The 20,799-nt window shown below is 39.5% G+C and overlaps 1 protein-coding gene across 1 annotated transcript in view; it reads right to left on the bottom strand.

Annotated features, from left to right (window-relative positions):
* The window catches only part of elna (elastin a), a 56,773-nt gene extending 37,846 nt beyond the window's left edge, over positions 1 to 18,927 (bottom strand). The window contains exons 1-5 of the mRNA XM_083914208.1: positions 18,685 to 18,927; positions 4,962 to 5,030; positions 4,113 to 4,160; positions 2,865 to 2,963; positions 2,524 to 2,550 (exon numbers count right to left, since the gene is read on the bottom strand). Of these exons, the coding sequence (XP_083770334.1) occupies positions 2,524 to 2,550; positions 2,865 to 2,963; positions 4,113 to 4,160; positions 4,962 to 5,030; positions 18,685 to 18,763 (322 nt within the window). The 5' untranslated portion in view covers positions 18,764 to 18,927. The remainder of the gene's footprint in view (positions 1 to 2,523; positions 2,551 to 2,864; positions 2,964 to 4,112; positions 4,161 to 4,961; positions 5,031 to 18,684) is intronic.
* Positions 18,928 to 20,799: the final 1,872 nt, after the last annotated feature.

A 20,799-nucleotide genomic window follows, 5' to 3' on the forward strand; every position in this document is an offset into this window, starting at 1 on the left:
ATGCAAGAAAACAAAATTAAATTAGTACATACGTTAATGACACACACAGCTTGAACTGGTCGCTTGTGGGTCTCCGCTTGTTTAGTGCCTAAACACTAATAAATAGCATACCATTCCTGAGAGATGTTTCTTAGTTGTAGTCATGGAGACACCCGTTGATAATGGGGATGGACAAAATGTTAAAAACACAATGGTGGCTGTAGTGTTTCATCCAACCTATGTTGTACCTCTATGTTATATATATATATATATATATATATATATATATAATCTAGGCAGATAAATAATGAAATTACTTACAGATCCTGACTGCTCATATAATGTGTCATTGCTCTGAGATTGGTGTAGTGTTGCGTGTCAGTTTTCAGACAGTGAGAGAAAGGACAGAAAGTTTGTACTGCTTTCAGGGAGTCACCTGGCAGCCTAAGCATGAACACATACTGTAGATATCCCACCCAGACACATCCTCTCTCAACCTAAAACAGACCATTGCAAGGTTACACTAAAACTACACCAACAGCAACAACCGTAACCACCGTGTTTCTTTTTAACTGCTTTAACACGGTCTGAAAATGACAAGAGCCTACCAAAGCCAAGTTTTGGCAAAAACACCACAAGGCTTGAATCCACCTTTGCTTGAGGGAACAGAGGAAAACAGACGGTGTCCAACAGCTGTTCATAAAGAGAAAGTTCCTGCTTCCAGCTTCCAGTGTATTGTCAAAGCTGGATGCTGACAGGCCTCACAATTAGTGTAACATTTACAAGGTCTTGCATGAGCTACGCTGCAATTCACTGCAGTCACGCTACTCAAATAGCCAGCTGCTGTTCCCCATTATTGGCCAGGGTAGGTGCGTATCAGTGGAATGTAATGTCACTGCTTAGCTTCCACATATGAATGAATGGAAGCTTTCCTGATGTGTGCGTGTATGTGTGTGTGTGTGTGTGTATGTGTGTGTGTGTGTGCGCGTGCATGTGCGAGTGAGCGTGCATCTAAGATAGGTTTACTGTTGTTTGCATTTGTGTCTCTTTAGTAACATAATCATGCTTTATTTATTAATGGCTAATAAAAAAAGGGTCAACGATTTTTTATACGCTGGATAGCCTATAATTTCTTATGGCATGTTTTCTGCAACACAAGCCAAACCACGACTGACTGATGCAGATGGATTCAACCTGCCATTGTGAGAGGCTTACCTGCTGGTGAACTGTAGATGTATGCTAATGGGAACTTTATACTTGTAAGGTATGTAAAAAGTTGCCATTTCCAAATTTGGATACCTTCATTGTTGATGGAATGGAAATTGCGAAAATAAAAAAGTCCCCACTGATGGAAACCAACCTTCAGAACACAAGTGCAACCAAGCGGAACATTTTACTACCCCTTAGCGAATTTAAGTCTCTCCTTTTATTGCAAAAATGTGTAAAACCGCAGCTGCCCCTGAGGTCTGTGTTAGAGGTGTTCTTTTCTTTCCCCTACCAGATTAGAGGTTATTATGGGAGGGAGCGCCCAGGCCCAAAGTGCACTAATTACAAAAATAGGAGCTAGTATGCCGTGCACTAAGTAAAAGGCATAAAAAAAATCAATAAGGCAATACTTCCCAAGTAAGGCTTCGCTGTTCTCAGCCAAAATAAGCCTCCACCAAATACTGGATATCAGGTCATTTTCATAAAAGGCTCTCCTGCGATTCTCTGGGCGGGGGTGTGGCCCTCCAGGGGGACCCTTTTGTAACCCTGGACTATGAGATGATTGCTTGGTTCCTTATCTTTCTAAACACATAGAGGTAGGCTGAGATTGTATCAGCAATGCTTAAGGAAGTCGAATGATGGCTAAACATTGCTAAAGCACAGACTGTGATACAGCAAAGGAAAATATTTACTGTATGGTATCGGGGAGAAGGGCCGTGGTAAATTTCAACACGGAGGTTTCCAGATATTGTAAGGGTCTAACATTACAATAACAGTAATCAGTGCTCTGGCACCATTGTTCGGCAGATGTTGATGGCTGTTTGCACTCTGCCAATCATCACACCCTAATACAGCAGAGATATAGCAGTCGTGGAATCTCTGTTTGGCCCCACCCAGTCAGGACGCCCCGAGCCAGTGTAAACCAATACCGACGAAAACACAGAGGTGATAAGAAAAGCTTGGTGACAACAAATCAAAAGACTGTTTCTCTTTAAACTGTGGCCTGCATCTGTGCAGTTCTCCCCCATTCTAATGGTATGTGAACATGATGTAGTCTATACATGAACCTACTTTATCCAGTAAAATCCATTTCCTTCCTTTCAAGGCAGTTAAAAAGTACATATGTAGTGCAGAGGAATTTTCCATATACAAAGAAATCTGTTCACCTCTGTTACAGCACTGTACTGGAAGAAAACTTAGTTCTAACTACTCTAACTCCATCTTAAAGTATTTCTGAAAACTGTCAACTGTTCACATTTTTCACAACACAAATTTATAATATTCTAATAAATTTACTTTCCACAAAACATAAAACCATGTGTAAATGCTCCAACTTACCTGGCTTAGGGGGCTTTCCTCCTTGACCTGTTGGGTCAAAACAAGTAAAATGTATGTGAGGCTATAATATCAAAACATTTTCCATAGACAATTTTTAAAAATCAATTTTTCTTATTATGATTTTAATGAGTCAAGATTTAAATGTCAGTTCAAAAGACTTACAGATTACAGGCACTGTTTTAAAAAGGAGTTGTTTTAAATTTTTCACAGATTGCGAAATAGAGAGCTACAAAAAATAAAGGCCTGGATATGGGAAATGACAGCAGCTCCTCAAGGCAGCTCCACTGCTAAAACAAAACAAAAATGTCTGCAAGATGTTTATTTTAATTTGATACTCATACCTGCTCCCAGTCCTCCAATTCCCAAGCCACCATGCCCAACACCTCCTGGCACGAGACCCCCTGGCCCCACACCACGCCCTCCACCTCCATAACCTCCTGCTGTCAGGGTCAAACACAAACACTTGTGACCGTGATCAATAGTGTCATCGTCATTGCTGTTGTCAATATGTATCACTGCCATCTGCCAACAATGTTCATGTCATGCCGTCATATAATTATCGTCAATATTTAGTGTTGCCAAGAGAAAATTTGCACGCCTCATAATGTCTCCCAATAAACTGGCTAAACATGAGTGGTCGGTTCCCTCACACAGTGTTTATTGCCACGGCAATATCGTTAGGATTTAATCATTATTTGCTTGAGGTGGTGTAATGTGTTTCCTTCAGATCTGACCAAAACCAAAGCTGCACATTAACAGGGATTTGTCTGAAGATCTAGGTCTTCTTGTTTCAGTTAACGTGCTGTAAATGTAACACTCTTGGATGCACCAACAGGAACATGTTACAAATATCCATGCAATACATTTAAACTCACAGTATAGAAATATCAAAATGACAAAGCTGTCTCACAACAGTTCTTTCTGCAGTCACAGCTTTTCATACACCTTGCTAAAATAAATAAATAAATAATAGTTGCATAGAAACATGCTCAGCAAATAGGAGCTGAAGCCACGCCAGGCCTTTGGTTGATGAACTGTTGCTAAAGTGGACTGAGTGTCCGCTATGGATGTGTGAAATGACAAATACAAGCTAGAATACGTGTGGTTGTGAATTAAGTAAAAAGAGGGGAATGGCCATTTGGACTATAAGAACCCTGGGAAAGTAAAACAGCTTTCGCAACTAAGGGATTACCATGTGGAAAATATTTGATTTAGAATGCGTTAAAGCAAACAGATTCACATATGAACATATGGACATCTACAGGTAGTTTCAAGTCAACCTGAAGTAATGTTCAATAAATGATTAAAAGAATAAACTTACAAAATAAGAAAGCAGTTGAACTATTGAATAACCATGAAGGAACAAGTTAAACATTTGATCCATCATAAAATCCACCAGGAATCACAAGATCATAAGGCTAAAACATCCCCCCCCCCAAAAAAAAGGTATTCAAAACTGATTTCTAAAAAATACCTTAAATCATGGAAACAGTAGTGCACCAGTTCAAGACAAACCAGATGTGATTCTTATATATTTTATGCAGTAGACGGGGAAAGAAAAACATAAATCCAATGTCTCTACTACTCACCTGCAGCTTTAGCTGGTTTATAGCCCGCAGGGACTCCTCCAGCAGACCCTTGTAAAGCAACAATCATACAAAGTTATGGTTTGCCTATATGTAGTGATGTAATGGGCAGTTTGGCTCAGTAATTTATCATTACACTAGCTGACGTTCGTCTTACTTTCTCTCAGGACACCATGGGAGAGCGTGTTGTGGCATCTTTTATGTTGTTTTATTTGATTAAACACAACAGTATTAAAAAAGACTTTTACGTTTACTTAAACTTTAATGGAAATCTGACAGCTTTGCAATGTGGGAGGTATCACGCTATGATGCTTTTCATTTGTGCAAGGTAAACGATACATATATATATATATATATATATATATATATATATATATATATATATATATATATATATATATATAATGAATGCATACATTTCATTACCATTTTATTACAGTTTATGAGTTTGCTTTACTGTGAACATCAGGCTTTAATATGATACTGTATCCCATGAGGTGAAGACAAAGAGCAGTAATGACTTAGGGGTTTTGCAGAAGACAGAAGCACAACTGTGAGCGAGTGAGTTATTTTAAACCATTTGAAGCATTAATATCACATGATCCTAAAGGCATGCATTTCAACCATTAACTGAACTGAATTTGACTTATCTAATCTTCCTACAGTTCAATTTTGGATTCACATTCAGATATTTTTTATTCTAGTGTTTCTTTTTTAGTAAAACCTCTGCTATAAAGTAGTATAAATGACCATTATAACTTTGCTGAAGACAAACCAACATTGGTTGTTGTGGCTGTTTTCTGGATTATGTTTGTTCAAAACTGTCCAGAAAATCATCAGAGGCTCCATTACCTGGAAAGAATCCAGTTCCTGGTCCAGTACCTCCTTGTCCAATCCCAGCACCAGCTGGTACATACACACCTGGAACACGCAAAAGAAAAAGGTCACTCTCCATCGCCAGTATGTGTGATACTAGCTAGAAGTGTGGCCAAACAGTTCTAAATGATCAATGTCGTTTGTTGTTGTTGCAATGCTTGTTACAGCATTTCTGAGCAGTGAACACATTTAATTACATTCTCAGACACTTCCATCATCTGTGACACAAACAGACATCAAAATGGAAATATGTCCTTGGCATACACATCAGCCCCCAGGTCAAAGCATTGATGGGGAGCACAATGAAATGTGCCAAAGTGAAAGCAAAAAAGGAGAAGAACTTTATAGGCTTGATTAGGAGAAAATTCCAATTGTTTTCATTCTGATGAGGTATTGCAGTTGGAGACCTGTTAGAAAGCTGCTGCAGCACTGTGGACACCCTCAACCCCCACCTCCCCACATCCCCTTGCATCATTTCTCAAATGATTTTTGGCTGCAACCCAGAGTAGCTCCTGAGATGGTCGTTCTGGATTCTGGACATGGTGGCCTCATGTGTACAAGGAACAGCAACAGAAGTAAAAAAGAAATTGAGGATGAAAAAAAAACCACCTTTCAGTTGTTCTGGAACGGCTAAATCCAAGGAGACCAATGAGTTGGGGCCAAAAATTAAAAAGTTAGATTTTTTTAGGGAAAAACCTGGTTTATATCACTAGAAACCAAACGATATGGAGATGATGGGGCTGCAGGACCACAATGATTATGTTTAATAGCTCTTACATGTGTTGGGAGGCCAATTAATTTAAGCCACATGTCAAAGGCCGTCATCTTTTTATTAGCGAATACTGTGTGAACACAGTACACAGTGCTTGGAGTTCCATCCACTGAGTGCGGCCATTAGGGGAAGAACGTTACAGGGTATTACTGTCCGATTCAGCCGAATGAAAATTTGTGACATATGCCACTGACATACGCCAAAAAGTACAACTCTACTGCGTTTATTATGTATGCCTGCATCCGGCTCCACTGCACTGAAGAAGTCTTTGACCATTTCACTAATAAGCAGTGACATATTAAATGTTTTTGTTCCCAATAACATCAGTATTCTTTCAATTGTACTGCCAAGGTTAAGAAAATGAGCAGTCAGTGCCGATCATCGGAAGAAACCAGTGAAGGGCATTATCCAGAAACACACTCTCAGTGTCAACTGTGGAATGTCTTTTTAAGATATTATAGCATCAACAGATTACTGAGAACAAACGAGTGTGGGAAAGAAACTGAGCGAGGGAGTATACCTTCACTTTGGAATTAGAGTTAGGAATATCTGAAACTAGATCTGCACAATCTGAAAGTCTTAATATAACGGTGAGCAAGGACAGCATTGTCATAATCAAATTCTAATCCAAACGCGTATTAAAAATCTCATCAGACAGGACTACAAAACATTTATCTGTTTTTGTTTAAGAGAAACATTATTTTCTCAAGCAAAAAAGTTGTGCACCAACAGGGATTTACAGAGTTTGGCCATGTGCAATGTAGTCAAATATGTTATAACTTTTATTTTTTTTAACAGCAGTATAAATGGGAACAGTTATGGTGACAGCTGTGGCTTTGGACACAAAATGACTCCATGAATGAATAAATGTAGAGATGGAAGGGAGGTTAACTTTTAAATCATCCTGACTTATTGAGATCTGGGAACTGGATGATGGTAGAACTAATCCGTTCTATTGACTGGAGAGAACTCGAAATCCTGCAGGATCAAATAAAAATGAGGAAGAAATAATAATGCCCAGGGTTCTGCATTTGATTATCAAACTAAGCTGAGTCAATGCAAGTAAAGTGTGTGTGCTTGTGCATGTGTTTGTGTCAGTTTGCCCAGGCCATCGGTTCCATGGCAGAGATCTCAGATGCAGGCACCACACAACCGGGCTGGAGTGATTGTTCTCAAATCTGCTCCTTCATTTCACAATCAAAAGGAGGATTTCCTGTCTCGGTACTGCAAGCGAGGCAAGACGGAGTTCGTCTGCTCCAGTTTTCCTCTTGCTTAGAATCCCATCATGCTACTGTACCACTGTTACAGAGTGCATTAGGTTCACTGAGACCGTGCATCCAAAATAGGTTGCATACTGACCTCTGCCAAATGACCCAACCTACCCCAATAAATTCGAAGATTTCTTCATGATTGTCCGAATTATCGTCAACATCATCATAATTCGCTTACATTCCTTGTGGACTCAGCCAGGTCATGGGAATGTGCTGGCATGTAAGTGAAGGACAAGATTGACTTGTAGAGCGCAAGGGATTAGATGAGGCAAAATTTATTACATAGTTGACTCCAGTCGAGAGTTTGCCCTGAGTGTTTGTGATGTGATTGATGGCGGTGAATAAAAAACCCTGGGAAAAAATATTTGAAAATGTATTACCATGAGAGACCTTTATTAGTGATCTGATCTTGCCAACACAATGGCTTATCTTTTTAAAGATAAGAAAGTAAGAATGTCAAATACAGCCTAATACGTACAGGCCAAGCAAACTGGAGGATGAGTTAAAAGCCATTTCTTAAAACTATATATTACTCAGCTTGGGGAAGGTTCATTACACTGGAACAAAGCAATATACAAGAGAATTGTATAAGTCGTTAAGATAGACTATTATTATTAAATGTGAAAAGGAAAAAAAAAGGGAAGCATCAATAAATGAGTAATGAGTAGGCATTTCTTACTGTTGCAGTTTGAGCCCTGAGTTGATCTGAGCACTGATATATGTGCACTCACAGGGATCCTGACAGTGATCTGAATTTTTATCACTCCACTTTGGACTTGAATGTGGTCCAACTGCAGGACTCACAGTGGACTGGGTTTTAGTTAACTAGGAATGTAGCCAGTCATCAGTCAAACAGATATGAAAGGAACACTGTCTGGGAGTGAGATACTGACACTTCCTGCAGTGCTTTTTTTAAATGCCCATAACAATGTGTATCTAGAAAAGGTCTTGGTCTTCCTTTTTGGTAACTCAAATACACTGTCATGTGGGATATAAAGTGGGACTCATATGGACATCTCTTAGTCCTATGTGCAATACCTGTCTGTGACCATGCGGGGTTAAACATGGGTTATCATAGGCTAGTGAAGATTTTTTTTTAACCAAAATGTGGTCAAGACCACACCTATTGTAGCGGAAACTATCACAGAAGAGGTTTTGAGTATTTTTCCATGTGTTTTGTACAGTATGTTTGTAAACAGAGATTTTCCAACCATGCAGGATGCAGTCACGAAACTTTACAGGTGAGATCAAAATGAAAGTTGAGTTGAAAGATGCGTGTGGTCAAAGCACTGGTGCAGGAAATGAGGGGGTAGAAAGAAGGGGCCATTGTCCATCGTTTATGGAATGATCAAATACTAGAAAATTAAAATGAATAACAGCTGAAATGAATATCTGTTCACTGTGGCAACGAAAGGAAACCTTTCTTAGCCAGAGTATACAGAAAAATAACATTAAATACATTTAAACTGAAACAGATTTTTTTTAGGTGTGCCTATTTATAGGTGGCTAAAATACGTTTTGAGTGCTGCCCACCATCTGTGTCCGGACTCCTGTCTGCTTCTCCAAACTGCTGGCTTGCTAACCATCATCTACTGTAACAAACTGACTATGGATAAGTACCTCATACGACCCCATTTTAAAAAAAACTACAGTATCCCTTTAAAATGTGAACGAGGTGAGTTATAGTGAGGTACTTTCTACCGTAGTGATGAATCTGCAAAGATAAAATAAAATTTCTCTGATTCACTGCTTTGTTCTTGATAACGGTGCTCCCTCTCTTCATTTACCCTCTAGCTCACTCGACCACCACTCAGAGAGAGAGAGAGAGACAGAGAGAGAGAGAGAGAGAGAGAGAGAGAGAGAGAGAGAGACAGAGAGAGAGAGAGAGACAGAGAGAGAGAGAGAGAGAGAGAGAGAGAGAGAGAGAGAGAGACAGAGAGAGAGAGAGAGAGAGACAGAGAGAGAGAGAGAGACAGAGAGAGAGAGAGACAGAGAGAGTGACCTGTAAGTAAAGATGAAGAAAGAAAGAAAAGTCCACTTTTATACATTCTGAAGTGACCTTAAGAATGATTGCTAACATGTGTGCCACATGTAGAGGTATCCAAGCGGTCTGAAGATGGGGACAGCTCACATTTTATGGTGTCCACTTGGGTTGCCCACAGGGACAGGGTGGCAGGTTTAACCCACATTATTGACTGTGTTCGCGACTGTGTGTTGTTGTCTTTTGATTTTCAACACTTCTTAAAATCCCTTAGCAAACCCCAGTAATATTTATAACAGAGAGTTTTTTAGGGGGGATTTTTCCTTTAGGAGGGAAAACCCTGTCACCTCTTAATACTTTCACATGGTTATTTATCCCAGATTTAACAAGGCAGCACAATTGCTGGGAAATTCCATAATCAGAATTCACTTTCCAGAGTATTCAAACTTGTAATTGTACAGCACAAAAAGGACAATGTGTGAAAAGCTCAAAGGCTTAGATAAAAATCACTTTCATGGACAACATATGTATTTGCAAGTGTTTTGATTTCTCCAATTCCCTTGTTTTGAATTTTGATGAAATGACGTAGTCCACCAGACAAGCTAACAGGTGGAAAGGGCCTTTTGTTTGGTTTTGCGTCATGTCATGTTCAAAGTGTCGGCCTAGAGAGTAGGAAGTGACATGTTTATCAACCATTTCGCTGGCAAGATATATTGGCTGAGCATTAACACTGGTGACACAGCCAACAGAAAAAAAAATCAATGTGATTCACGAATTTATCTACAAATTACAGTCTTGGAAAATGTATACAGTCTTAAAACACTTCATTTAATGGGGGGTGGGGGTGGGGGTGGGGGGGGGGGGTATGGGTTATTGGGCACACAAATAATGACATGACAGAGGAGAAGTTAGGGAATTGTAAGTTAAAACTTGTTTTGTTATTGGAGAAAACCAAAGCCAATGACGTGTTTTTCCATACTACCTCCCATGTTAATGACAGTTTTTACAATTGCTCTTTGTGTCTTGAATGAGTTTAGTTTTACTTCATTTACACCAGCTGGTGAGTAATGTGACATTGCCATGACCCTGCGCAGTGGTTGTTTAATAATTGGTCTTTTGCTAAATAATTAAATGCCTAAGAGTTGATGGAACAATTTGCATGGTAGAGTTCTAAGGCATGCAAAACGAACTCACATGTACACAAAACACTCACTCATGCAATCTCAGCTTTCCCCTACAGCATTCACTACTCTGTAATGTGTTTACACCAATTGGACCACCTGACATTTATACAATTATGCACCACTATTTCCATCCCATTCGATAAAATAAAAATAAATGTAGCAACTGTTTGCTGTGTTCAGACATATCCAAAACCACTGTCCCAGAAGAAGAGGCTTGATTCACTTGTTATGGAAAGCTCTCATAATGCAACCCAGAGCAACGGCGCAGTGAAGCAAACACTGTGGTTGCTGGCACCCGTACGTCTCCCCTTATCAGACATGTGACAGCTGGCCCACTATCAGTGACCCTTGCACTGTCTATTTTCCATAGCATGCTGGAGGGTGGGGGAGGAAAGTGTGAGGAGCATCAAAGAAAGTTAAATTGAAAATTGGAGAACTCCAGCTTTTTCTTTCACCCACCTTAAGCAGACACCACCTTTGCTTTTTACACTTATCCAAACTTGTCTCAGTGAAAATCCTCTGAAGTACTGTAGAATAAGAGTTTGAGGTATGAACTGGCAACAATCTGACGGTCCACAGATGGCAATATTTTAACGGCTAAGAAGACCTGGTTCTAATCTTGTCATTGTTCGTCTTCTAGCCTTAGGGTGCCTTGGGTGAAGTCTTCCCACTGGAAGCTGATAGAAAACCATTACAGAATTAGGAAAGACATGCCTTTGAATCTAACAGGGGTTTGTAACAGCTGTGTATCCTCCTGTATAAGTATTTTAGAGCTGAACACGACAAAAGAATAAGCCATGGTTGAAGATAACCATCAGTCATGTGAAATCACACAAAGCTAGTGGAGCAATCATTTCACATACGACTCCATTCCAGAAACTGATTTATGTGACCATACAGTAGAACTGACACGGCACTAAGGGGTGCAAAGTCAAAAGCACTATAAAGGGCTACATTCACTATTGTGAAAGATCTGAAATGTCAGACCAAAAGAAAATGTGCCATGTTTTTTTGTCTCCTCTATTTTTCGCTTTTACAAAAAATAAAAATATGAAATTAACTGATGTGACACCTGAAGATAGCAGCAATTGTTAAGTTGCTGGGTTGTATACGCTGCTGAAATACTGGGTATAGGACATAAAGCAAGCACTTGTTTTTAAAACTGAAATTGCGATTTGGAATGAAAAATTGTGGCCCAACATCTGAAGTGTGAGAGAAACATGACTGAGTTAGGAACCATCAGATTTATGTACAATATATTGACAGTTCCACTTTTATCCTGGCAAGGACAAAGTAGTTTACACTCTTAAACAGGGAAAGCATTAAATCAACGATTTATGTGAAAGAGAACTAAATCAATGATCATCCAGTCCAGTCTGCAGACATTTTATAGTGTGCGTGTGATCTGGACATGTTTCCCAATAGTTGTGTTGCTTAAGTCCAACAAAACAGTTTGGTTGGGTTTAGACAAACTTACTGATGCCAATTGCCTAAAGGTGCCATATTTACTTCCAACCTCTCCAACAAAAAAGCACACTGAAACTAAAACAACAAAGCATTCAATGTCTCCATACCAGAGGATTTTGATTATATTGACGTAATGTGTTTAAACTGAATTTCATTTTATTACCTTCTTTTTTCATCAGTTCTAACCTGACATCACTAGACTAATTGCAAATGCTCATTATCTGGGTATTCTCAGTTCATTTTCAATTTCCAAGGGGAGTTATCAACAGTAAAAGGCAAAATGCATCTGGACGCAATTGGATAGACTACGACCAATCACAGCAGCAAAGTGGCGGTTAAGAAATGTTCTCAAATTACAGCTAAACAGCACAATAAAAATGCGTTTCTGAAAACATTTTATGCAATAAATAGGTAATACAGGAACAGAATATGGATTCATATTTGATCGACGCTGCCTAGTTTGACAGCTTTGTTAACCTGAAAAACTGCGCTAAACGGACCTGTAGACTGGACACTGTCAGTCATCGTCTTGAACACACCCCACATGAGATAAACGATTGTGACTGGACAGCAAAATCTGTCCGTATAGTAGAGGGACCAGACGTACCTGCCAGAACAAATGAAACATGAGTTTGGCAGATTTGTCTGGTTTCATAGCTGCATTAATTAATCATGATGCAGGGATGTTTTTATTTTTTTTAATTTCTTGTTCTACCTCTGTGTTTATAGTGCTTGTGAACCTAAAAGAACTTGAGCATCAGCAGGCAGTGGTGGGTCAAGATGAAACGTTCCTGACAGGAGCATGTACAGATTGCTGGCCCAGTGAGATTGCTTCTTGAAGCTGACGACCTGGTGAGGGCTGCTTGCAGAGTGGCTGGAATGAATCATATGAGTTAATGTGCTTCTTTGTTGAACATTTGGCAGTGCTTGATAGCAGACCAAACATCTAACCGGGAGATGCTGGGACTCATTTTTATGCACAACCAAAGAGTAGAAGCTAAACAAACTATTAACTGATATGTTTTTCTACCAATAGTAAAGACTCAATACCATGGGAATTGGCAAGAGCACATGCCGTATATCTACATAAGCAAAAGTGATGCCTTTGTGAGAAACATGTAGGCGTTTGACTCACTGGTTTGTCTAACATTCTTACAACTCAGCCATCCATTTATGAAGGAATTGGATTGCATCAAACAGACTATCAGGTTTACAAAAGTAAAACTACAGATTATGAATACAGTGCAAAGCAGTTGCACCCTAGACATTTACAGTGCAGTCTATTTGAATAACATGTCTATTAAAACAACCCATTCATCTCAAACCTCTGGTCTGATCCATTCAACACTCTTAACAGTAGTTACAGTAAAAATGGAGGTAGGAAAAATTTTAGTAATCATTTCTGGCAAGAAGCTTTGATGCAGAAAGTTACCTTCAGCCAAACAACATGCTTTGATGTAAAACTGCAAACCGTTGATGGAATTGTTTAATATCCTAACAATTTCCCAGGAAGAGTGCCAGAGTAAAACATGAATACATGGAATAACAGTTCTTTCACAATAGCAAACCTTGGTCAGTCAGTGCTTGTAACCAAAACGTTCCTTCCCAAGTGAGTACTGCATGAGATCACCTCACTACAAGTTACATCAAACCACTCAACATCAACAAACTGAAATGCCTTTGTGGGTCCGGCATAGAAGAAGCACAAAAACCTCACTAAAAAAATCCTCTATGTCTCGCTTTAAGAGTACTTCAGATGGTCTATTTCTATAATTACAGAGTATAGTTGTTGAGTGCTGGGATGCCTACTTTGAAACGTTAATCCAGTATGATGTGGTTGGCACTCAACCTTGCCAGAAGAGGGATTAATGCCAGAAAGGTGTCCGCAACACACACTACCAGCAAAGCCTGAAGCACCACATGCTTGGGGAATCAAGACAATCAGTTTGGTTATCTACCAGCAATGCTGCAGCAATGCTGCAGTAATGCTGCAATTCACTAGAGTTTGGTGACAGCTAAGGCACGCCAACCAATCTGCACTATTTTAACTTCAAAGATTAATGTATTAAATTCTTCTGAAGTCTCTGAGCTGAACTTGGCCAATGTCAAATGAGGTAAACTGGCTTCCAGCAGCACTGAAGAAAACATCCCTCTATTTCTTAGGAGACTGTGAAGGAATATAGTAGCCATTTTCCCTTTTCATTTACCACCGGCCCGTCAGGATTGTGCAATTAAAGCTGGGGTAGGAAGTTTATTTTTGAGATTTTTGGGCAGAAAAAATCATATATTGCAATTCAAGTGGTCTGAGAGAAAACTAGACTTCTGCACCTCCTTTCTAGGCTTTGAAAATAAAGGCCATGACTATATAGTCCATGCCAATCACAAATCATTTTAGTGAGAGAGAAGTTCTTATTGCCTGCTCTGCAAATGCAGATGTGCATGCACGTCACTTCAGTCAAAGTTCTGCTGCTGTAGCCAAAGCATAACGGCTGCAGATAGTTTCTATTATTATCTTTATCATCTATCTACATTGTAGTATATTAGACAGAGGAATGAAAATCACCCTCCACTATGTTTTGCTTCCCTTGGTTACTTTTGCTAGGCCTGGCAAGGTTTCGCACACGGCATGTCAATATTACGTGTTCAACAATATCAGCGAGAGATATTCCTATGTAAATAACAGCAAATTTATGGAACAATGATCGTGAAATATCAGGGAGACGTAGACCAAAAGGACAAAAATATGCATTTGACAGCTACATTCACAATAGACTGAAATTGATCTGAATTAAAATAGTTTCTATCATAATCATATTCTGTACATACTGAAAAAGGTGTACACACGGTGAAGTCTTTTATTTTCAAAACATTTGGAAAAGCCCATAAATCAGAATTATACAGCAATGTTTTCTCTCAAGAAGTTACAATGCCAAAATGAAAAACACAAGTAACTAAAAATGTTAGTTTTTCCACTACTTTTACAACTTGTAGCAAGTGTAAAAGTAGTGGCATAATGAACATAATGTAACATAATGAAAAGTCCAGTTTAACTCACATCTGTGAAAAAGTTTGGATCATAAATCCATAACTAAGAATCATAAACTAAATATCCTGACTTTTTATCCTTTTATGACTAATTAAGTTATAAGTTATAAGTGAGTTATAACTCAAGACTGAATTCAAAATATCCAATCATATCCTGACTATTTCCTAATTTATCAAACTAAATATTGTTTATAACAGATTCAGTGTTTCCACCAGGCAAGCAGAAACAACACTAGTCTAACTATTTACACTAAGTCCATTTTGAATTCCATCTGAAATAGCTAAAAATAAAATATCAGAAGTCTTCTGACTGTAACTTGACAATATGTATAATAGACACTGAAGCCTGCCCATTTTCCAACTTTTTTGGCCTTTAGTGACAGTAAATGGAAGAGAGAAAGATAGAGAGAGGGGGCGACATACAGCAAAGGGCCGCGAGTCAGAGCTGAACTTGGCCGCTGCGGTGAGGACCTTAGGCCTCTGTGTATGGGGTGCCTGTTCTGACCACTAAGCCACCAGGTGCCCCATGGCAGGTTTTTTTTTTTACAAAGAGAAGCATTTCTGCTTTTAGGCATAGGATCCTATTTCAGGTGTACATGGAGCTGAGAAGTACCCGTGTTGCGCTTCAGCTAGGGCAGGGAAGCGGGACATGTCTCCGATACAGCAGTGGACGGAAAAGTAGTAGCAACTTGGAAGGCTGTAGCGGGGCTCAAAGTGCTCTATCAATCTCCACTATGGAAATCGTTAGTCTACCTGGCTTGTCTGCTGTGGTTACGTTTCCTCTCACACCGCCGGACACCAGAGACGCCAAGAGAGGAAACGTAAATGCAGCAGATCAGCCAGTATTATTGGTAGACTTAGGGCTTACCCAAGCTTTGCAGTGAGACCAGCTTCAAGATTGTGTGGAACCAGGTTTCTTAATTCCTGCAATGTATGATGGCCATATCAACACTTAGCATCATGTTTATTGTTGGGTCTCTTTAAACCATGAATAAGTCCTAGAGTGTGGTCTTCAAGTCCACTAGTTGCTTGTTGAGGTTGTCTGCAGGAATACAACATATGTTAAGGTAAGCAATAGAAGCCATTTTCTCATGAACTCCGGACAAAGTCGACAACTGATTCGTCAGACATTGTCTGGTTTTCCCTTATTCACATACAGCACACAATAAGAGATTTCCAGTGACACGTTCTGAATTACTGGAAATACTTTGGTTGGTTTAGACAAGGGGTGGGTAGAGCGTGCAGGAGGCAGGACATGATGCAGATTACATCGCATAGCCAGATTGTAATAAATAACCGAGTCTCTTGCCTTCATTGAATTTGTCTGATGATTTCGCATCAGCCCGTACCAAAAGAAGTTCCAGAAACTCGTAGTTTCTCCAGCTAGACATCTTTCTTAGCACCCTTTTAAATCCCCCTTCTTCTTCAACAAGCCACATGATAGAAAAATGATCAACATGCCCACTTTCTCACTGTGAATTCTAACACTTTGGCCTCAGTCAAACATTACAAAGTTAAAGGAGCTGGCAGGGTAAAGTCTGTTTCATGTTCAACCCAAATGATTAAGATATTTGTGCTCACATACAGCTCCTCTGGGTATATCTAGATAAAGTCAAGTTGGCAGTGCATGTGTCACAAAGAATTTGCAAATACGCTATGAGCTGTTCACTCTTCCCTTAATTAGGACAGTGAAAAAATTAACTTGATTAAATTCCTAAGCTCAAGAATGTTTTCGAAGAATAGTTTCAACCGTCAAGGTCTGGGACTGACTCGGTTGTCAAATGTAGCAATAAAAATAGAGGCCACTGAGCCAAAGCTGCATCAGCTCAAATTTATTTTTAATAAGAATAACATCCAAGTCACTGTATCCATGTGACAGATGTTTGTATGTAGATTGTAAAGTCTGCCTTGGCCATCTAGGAGGGAGAACCAGCAAACACACTGCAGTGCTCACGGTTAAATGGTAACATGACACGGGCATCCCTTTCCAGATGTGTCCTCTAGGACCGTAATAATTAATTTATACTTGTCCATGGAAAATATTCAGACAAGCCTTGCAGTACACCATAATTCAAGGGCTGATTTTTTGCAAGCACAAAAGTTGTTTTCTGTGCAGAGGCATTCAAGAGCCGACTGGGTGTTAATGAAGTTCATCTTACTCACAGATAATTGACCCTTGGAGCTTTTTCTTTTTTTTTTTTACAAGTTGGAGTGCACAGACACAGATGGGGCTAGTTTGAGTGCCACAGAAAGGTTTGATATGGATAAATTCAACCCTCACTGGAGATCAAAGTTGTGCTGCAAAGCCAATATTGATATTTGTTGGCTCCTTTACATGCTACATTTGCTACCTAAATGCACCTCAAAATCTTAACTGAAATAGGACTGGTATAACGCAGGATAAACATGCTACAAGGCAAAGAGAAGAAGGGGAAGTAAATACTAAATACTATCATAGCTAGGAAAAACAAGACTTGTATGGACAAAATGTTTCTTTTAGGAATCTAACAATCTAAACATAATGCATCTGAAAGGACACTGGAAGATAAGGAACATAAACATCTGTGATGCTTAGGCAAACAAACACAACAAAAAAGCTACTGAAGCATACTTAGCCCAAGATGCTTAACATTCTCGTTGGGGACTTAATAACCCAGAGAATCTCATCAAAACCACAGACCAAGACCCAAATCGAAGCATTGCGAAAAGGGGAGAAAAAGCAAACTTGGAGGTTGAATGACACTGGAAGGAACCTCTCCCTCTGTCTGAAACAGATAACCTGAAACTTTAAATAGCACTTAGAGCCAACCCCTTAATTGTGCAGGTTGTTGCTTCATATATATATTCTGGCCAGAACAAGCCTCTAACTCCTCAAAACTGCCTTTCTACCTGGGAGTTCATCATGGGCGAAAGTAGTGCTCGGAGGTATGACTAGAAATTTGTATCACGTTAATTTTTAAGATTCTGGCGGGTCACAGTATATCAGTATATGGGCCTTAATATAGGTGCATAGTGGCTTTTTCTACTGTCAGTACATGGAATATAAAAACATGCCGTTCGGCAGTGTAATTTTGTATATGTACAGTTGGTCCCCCAAATTATTGCGTGCCATGGCGTTTCGCCCGGTTAAGGAGAGTTAATTGCTGGTTATTTATTGTGTTAAAAGTTAATAATGCTTCTTTTCAATACTCAGCTCACCCAGCGAAACATATACTGTATATATTTATATATAAATATATATATATATATATATACACACACAGTATATGTATTGTGCCGCCATTAAAGTGCATGTGCAAACTTCATATTATACCAGACATTAAAGCCGAGCACTAAAACCCAAGTGGTTTTGCTAAGGCCAAAGAGGCAGTTTGAAAACCACCTAGGACAGGGTCTGCAGCCATATGGCACAGTGTTGAACCTCACCATTAACTCGGCAGTTGGCAGCTATGGAAATATAAGATGCTGTAAAGATAAACTTCCTCTCTATCTATTATGGCGTTGTTTTCAACAACGATGTGTTGAACACCACTACGTAGAGCTTCAGAAAATGTGCAGAAGATCAGCCAGACTAGGCTATACAGCTATATTTTTTATGAGTGAAGCATGGGGCTTTGTATTATTAATGTATTTAAATCACCAAATTATTTGAAGTTATTACTAGGACAAAGCCTAAAGAAACAATAAAACAGTTAAAGTTAGCAATAAACAGAACACTTTTATTTCACATTTCATATAAATTTACACTAAATTACACTGCAAGACATAGATCATAAGTATACAATATATTCTATCATGTTTCAATCAAAATAAGTGATACCTCATTGATACCTTATAGCTGATAAAGATCAGCAAACTTTTGATTACTTAAAATAGATTGTGTGAGAGGCACAGATAAAACAAATTGCACCTGTTCCAAGTCTGTGATTTTAAGCAGCAAATATAAAGGCTCAGTACACCTGTAGCAGCTCACACTTACCTCCTTGAAGAGAGGGATGAATCAGTGCTAAGAGGAAGACTCCACAGAAGAGCAACAGAATGATTCTGTTGTGAGCCATCTCGCTCGAAAATGCACCACCCCTGTCTCGATCAGCTGGTTTTATTCTCTTCTAAGTAATTACCAAGAGAAAAGAGTGAGGAAAAAGGTGAAAAAAGGGAAGAGATATGGGTCTCGACGTAATTAAGAGAGGGCAAAGACTCTGTTTCAATGGATCACTTTGCTTTTTTTCCCTCCTCTATGTCTGGTGTTGCTGTTTTTATTCTGGACACTCCTGCCAACAGTACAGATGCTGCTGCCAGCAAGGAAAGAGAGAGAGAGGGGAAAGAGACACACACTCACACAGGGAGAGAGACCCCCCTCCCCACACACCCCTTCATCCAGAAGGAATTGAATTGTCTGCCAAGTATTTGCATGGATACTGAGCGTACTTATCTATCAGAGTCAAGAGAGAGACTGGAGAAGAGTGGACCATATACTATATATTTATACAAGATAATTAACTGTTCTCTGTGGCTCTAATTTTCAGCTGGTTGGTTTTCAACACAAGCAGTAACATTAGCTACTTAGTTTTTGTTGTTTTACTTAAGCAAGAGGTCCAGAAAACTTTGAGGCAGAGGGAAAAGTACACAGCAACCACCATCACATGTGCTACAAAATATCAGAACAAGACATTACAAACTCACTAGCTGTAGGAATAAGCTGGAAACAGTAGTGTCGGTGTGCCTGGCGGTCCATGTGTGGAAGCCAGTAACAGTGGCTCTGGTAACAAAATGAGAAAACTGTCTGCCTCAAAACGACAGAGAGCAAAGAACCCAAGAAAGCTAAGCCCCCTAGTCTGTGCAGCCTCTCAGCAGATTCATCAGGATAAATTGTCATTGTCAGTACTGTAACAGAGATCAGAAGTAGAGCGAGGACCAACCTCAGTCTAATCTCAACTTTAGGGTCTCAAGTGACAGCTAGAACTCTTTTTTAATGAACAAAAGTGCAGAAGACTGGACCCCTGGGCCCTCGATGCTTGTACTGTACAGTTTCTTCAATATCACTCCTACCTAAGAGCTTTTAACAGTAACTTCAAGTAGACATCATCAAGTCCTGCATATATCTTAAATATTTATGTTATGGGTTTCCAAAGTCAATCAATATATTGGCTATAGCCTGAAGTTTTCTCGAGAATCGCACAACCAAACAACTTCACAGTGGACACTGCGCTTCGTCTGGGTCCTGAGCAACACATCTGCCGAAACATAGTTGCGTCCCCTCCCAGCTGGAGTATATGCATTTACTACTTCCAGGAACAAAAGCATTCATTACGAAAGTTACATTGCTGATGCTTGAAACATTGAAGTTGTTGAAGTTCTGTACCCAGCATACTGTTCGGTGGTGTAACAGCTAATAGGGGTCCCCTCTCAATACACTACGCTGTTTACAAAATGCATTAGTATTATATCCTGTAGATTACATCAGCTTGTGCTCTGCACTTCCATGGTCCTCAGTAATACACCCACCAAGATCGATAAGTTGGACGGTTGTCAAAAAAAATCAGACATACTGTATATACATGCCCAAAGGCAGGCAGAACTTTTATTTCTATATGAAATAAACACTTTTGGCAGTGCGTAATCCACTTTTGGCAAATGCCTTTAGCAGTGGATTGGTGAGAAAAAATAGCTGCCACAAAAAGCCTCACTGTATTTTCTAAAGTATGTTTTACAACTGCATAGTAACAACAAATCACCCTAAAACAATATCGTAAACTCCTCACTGATTAACTGTTTCACGGATCTTGTGCCGAAAGCTGTTTTGCATTGGAGTTCAATCACTAACAGGACACATCCTCTCCAGACACCTGTGTGCAGATTCATCTTGGCTTAACATGTCTAGCCATTAGTTAAGAAACACCTCACCAGAGACAAGGCTGACACTGTCCATCTTTTTGTTCTGTCCAGGGACATTTTTGGGATTTCAAGTAGAAGAGGTTGAGCAGAAGTACTTTTTACTGGCAAGAGCTGCAGCCAAAGTCGTTAGTCTCTCAGACACAAACCTGACAGACCGGCCTGTTGCACGCATGCTAATGGGTTCTGCTTTCCAAGACAC

The sequence above is a fragment of the Echiichthys vipera genome, assembly GCF_963691815.1.
Source record: "Echiichthys vipera genome assembly, chromosome: 5".
Lineage (NCBI taxonomy): Eukaryota > Metazoa > Chordata > Actinopteri > Perciformes > Trachinidae > Echiichthys > Echiichthys vipera.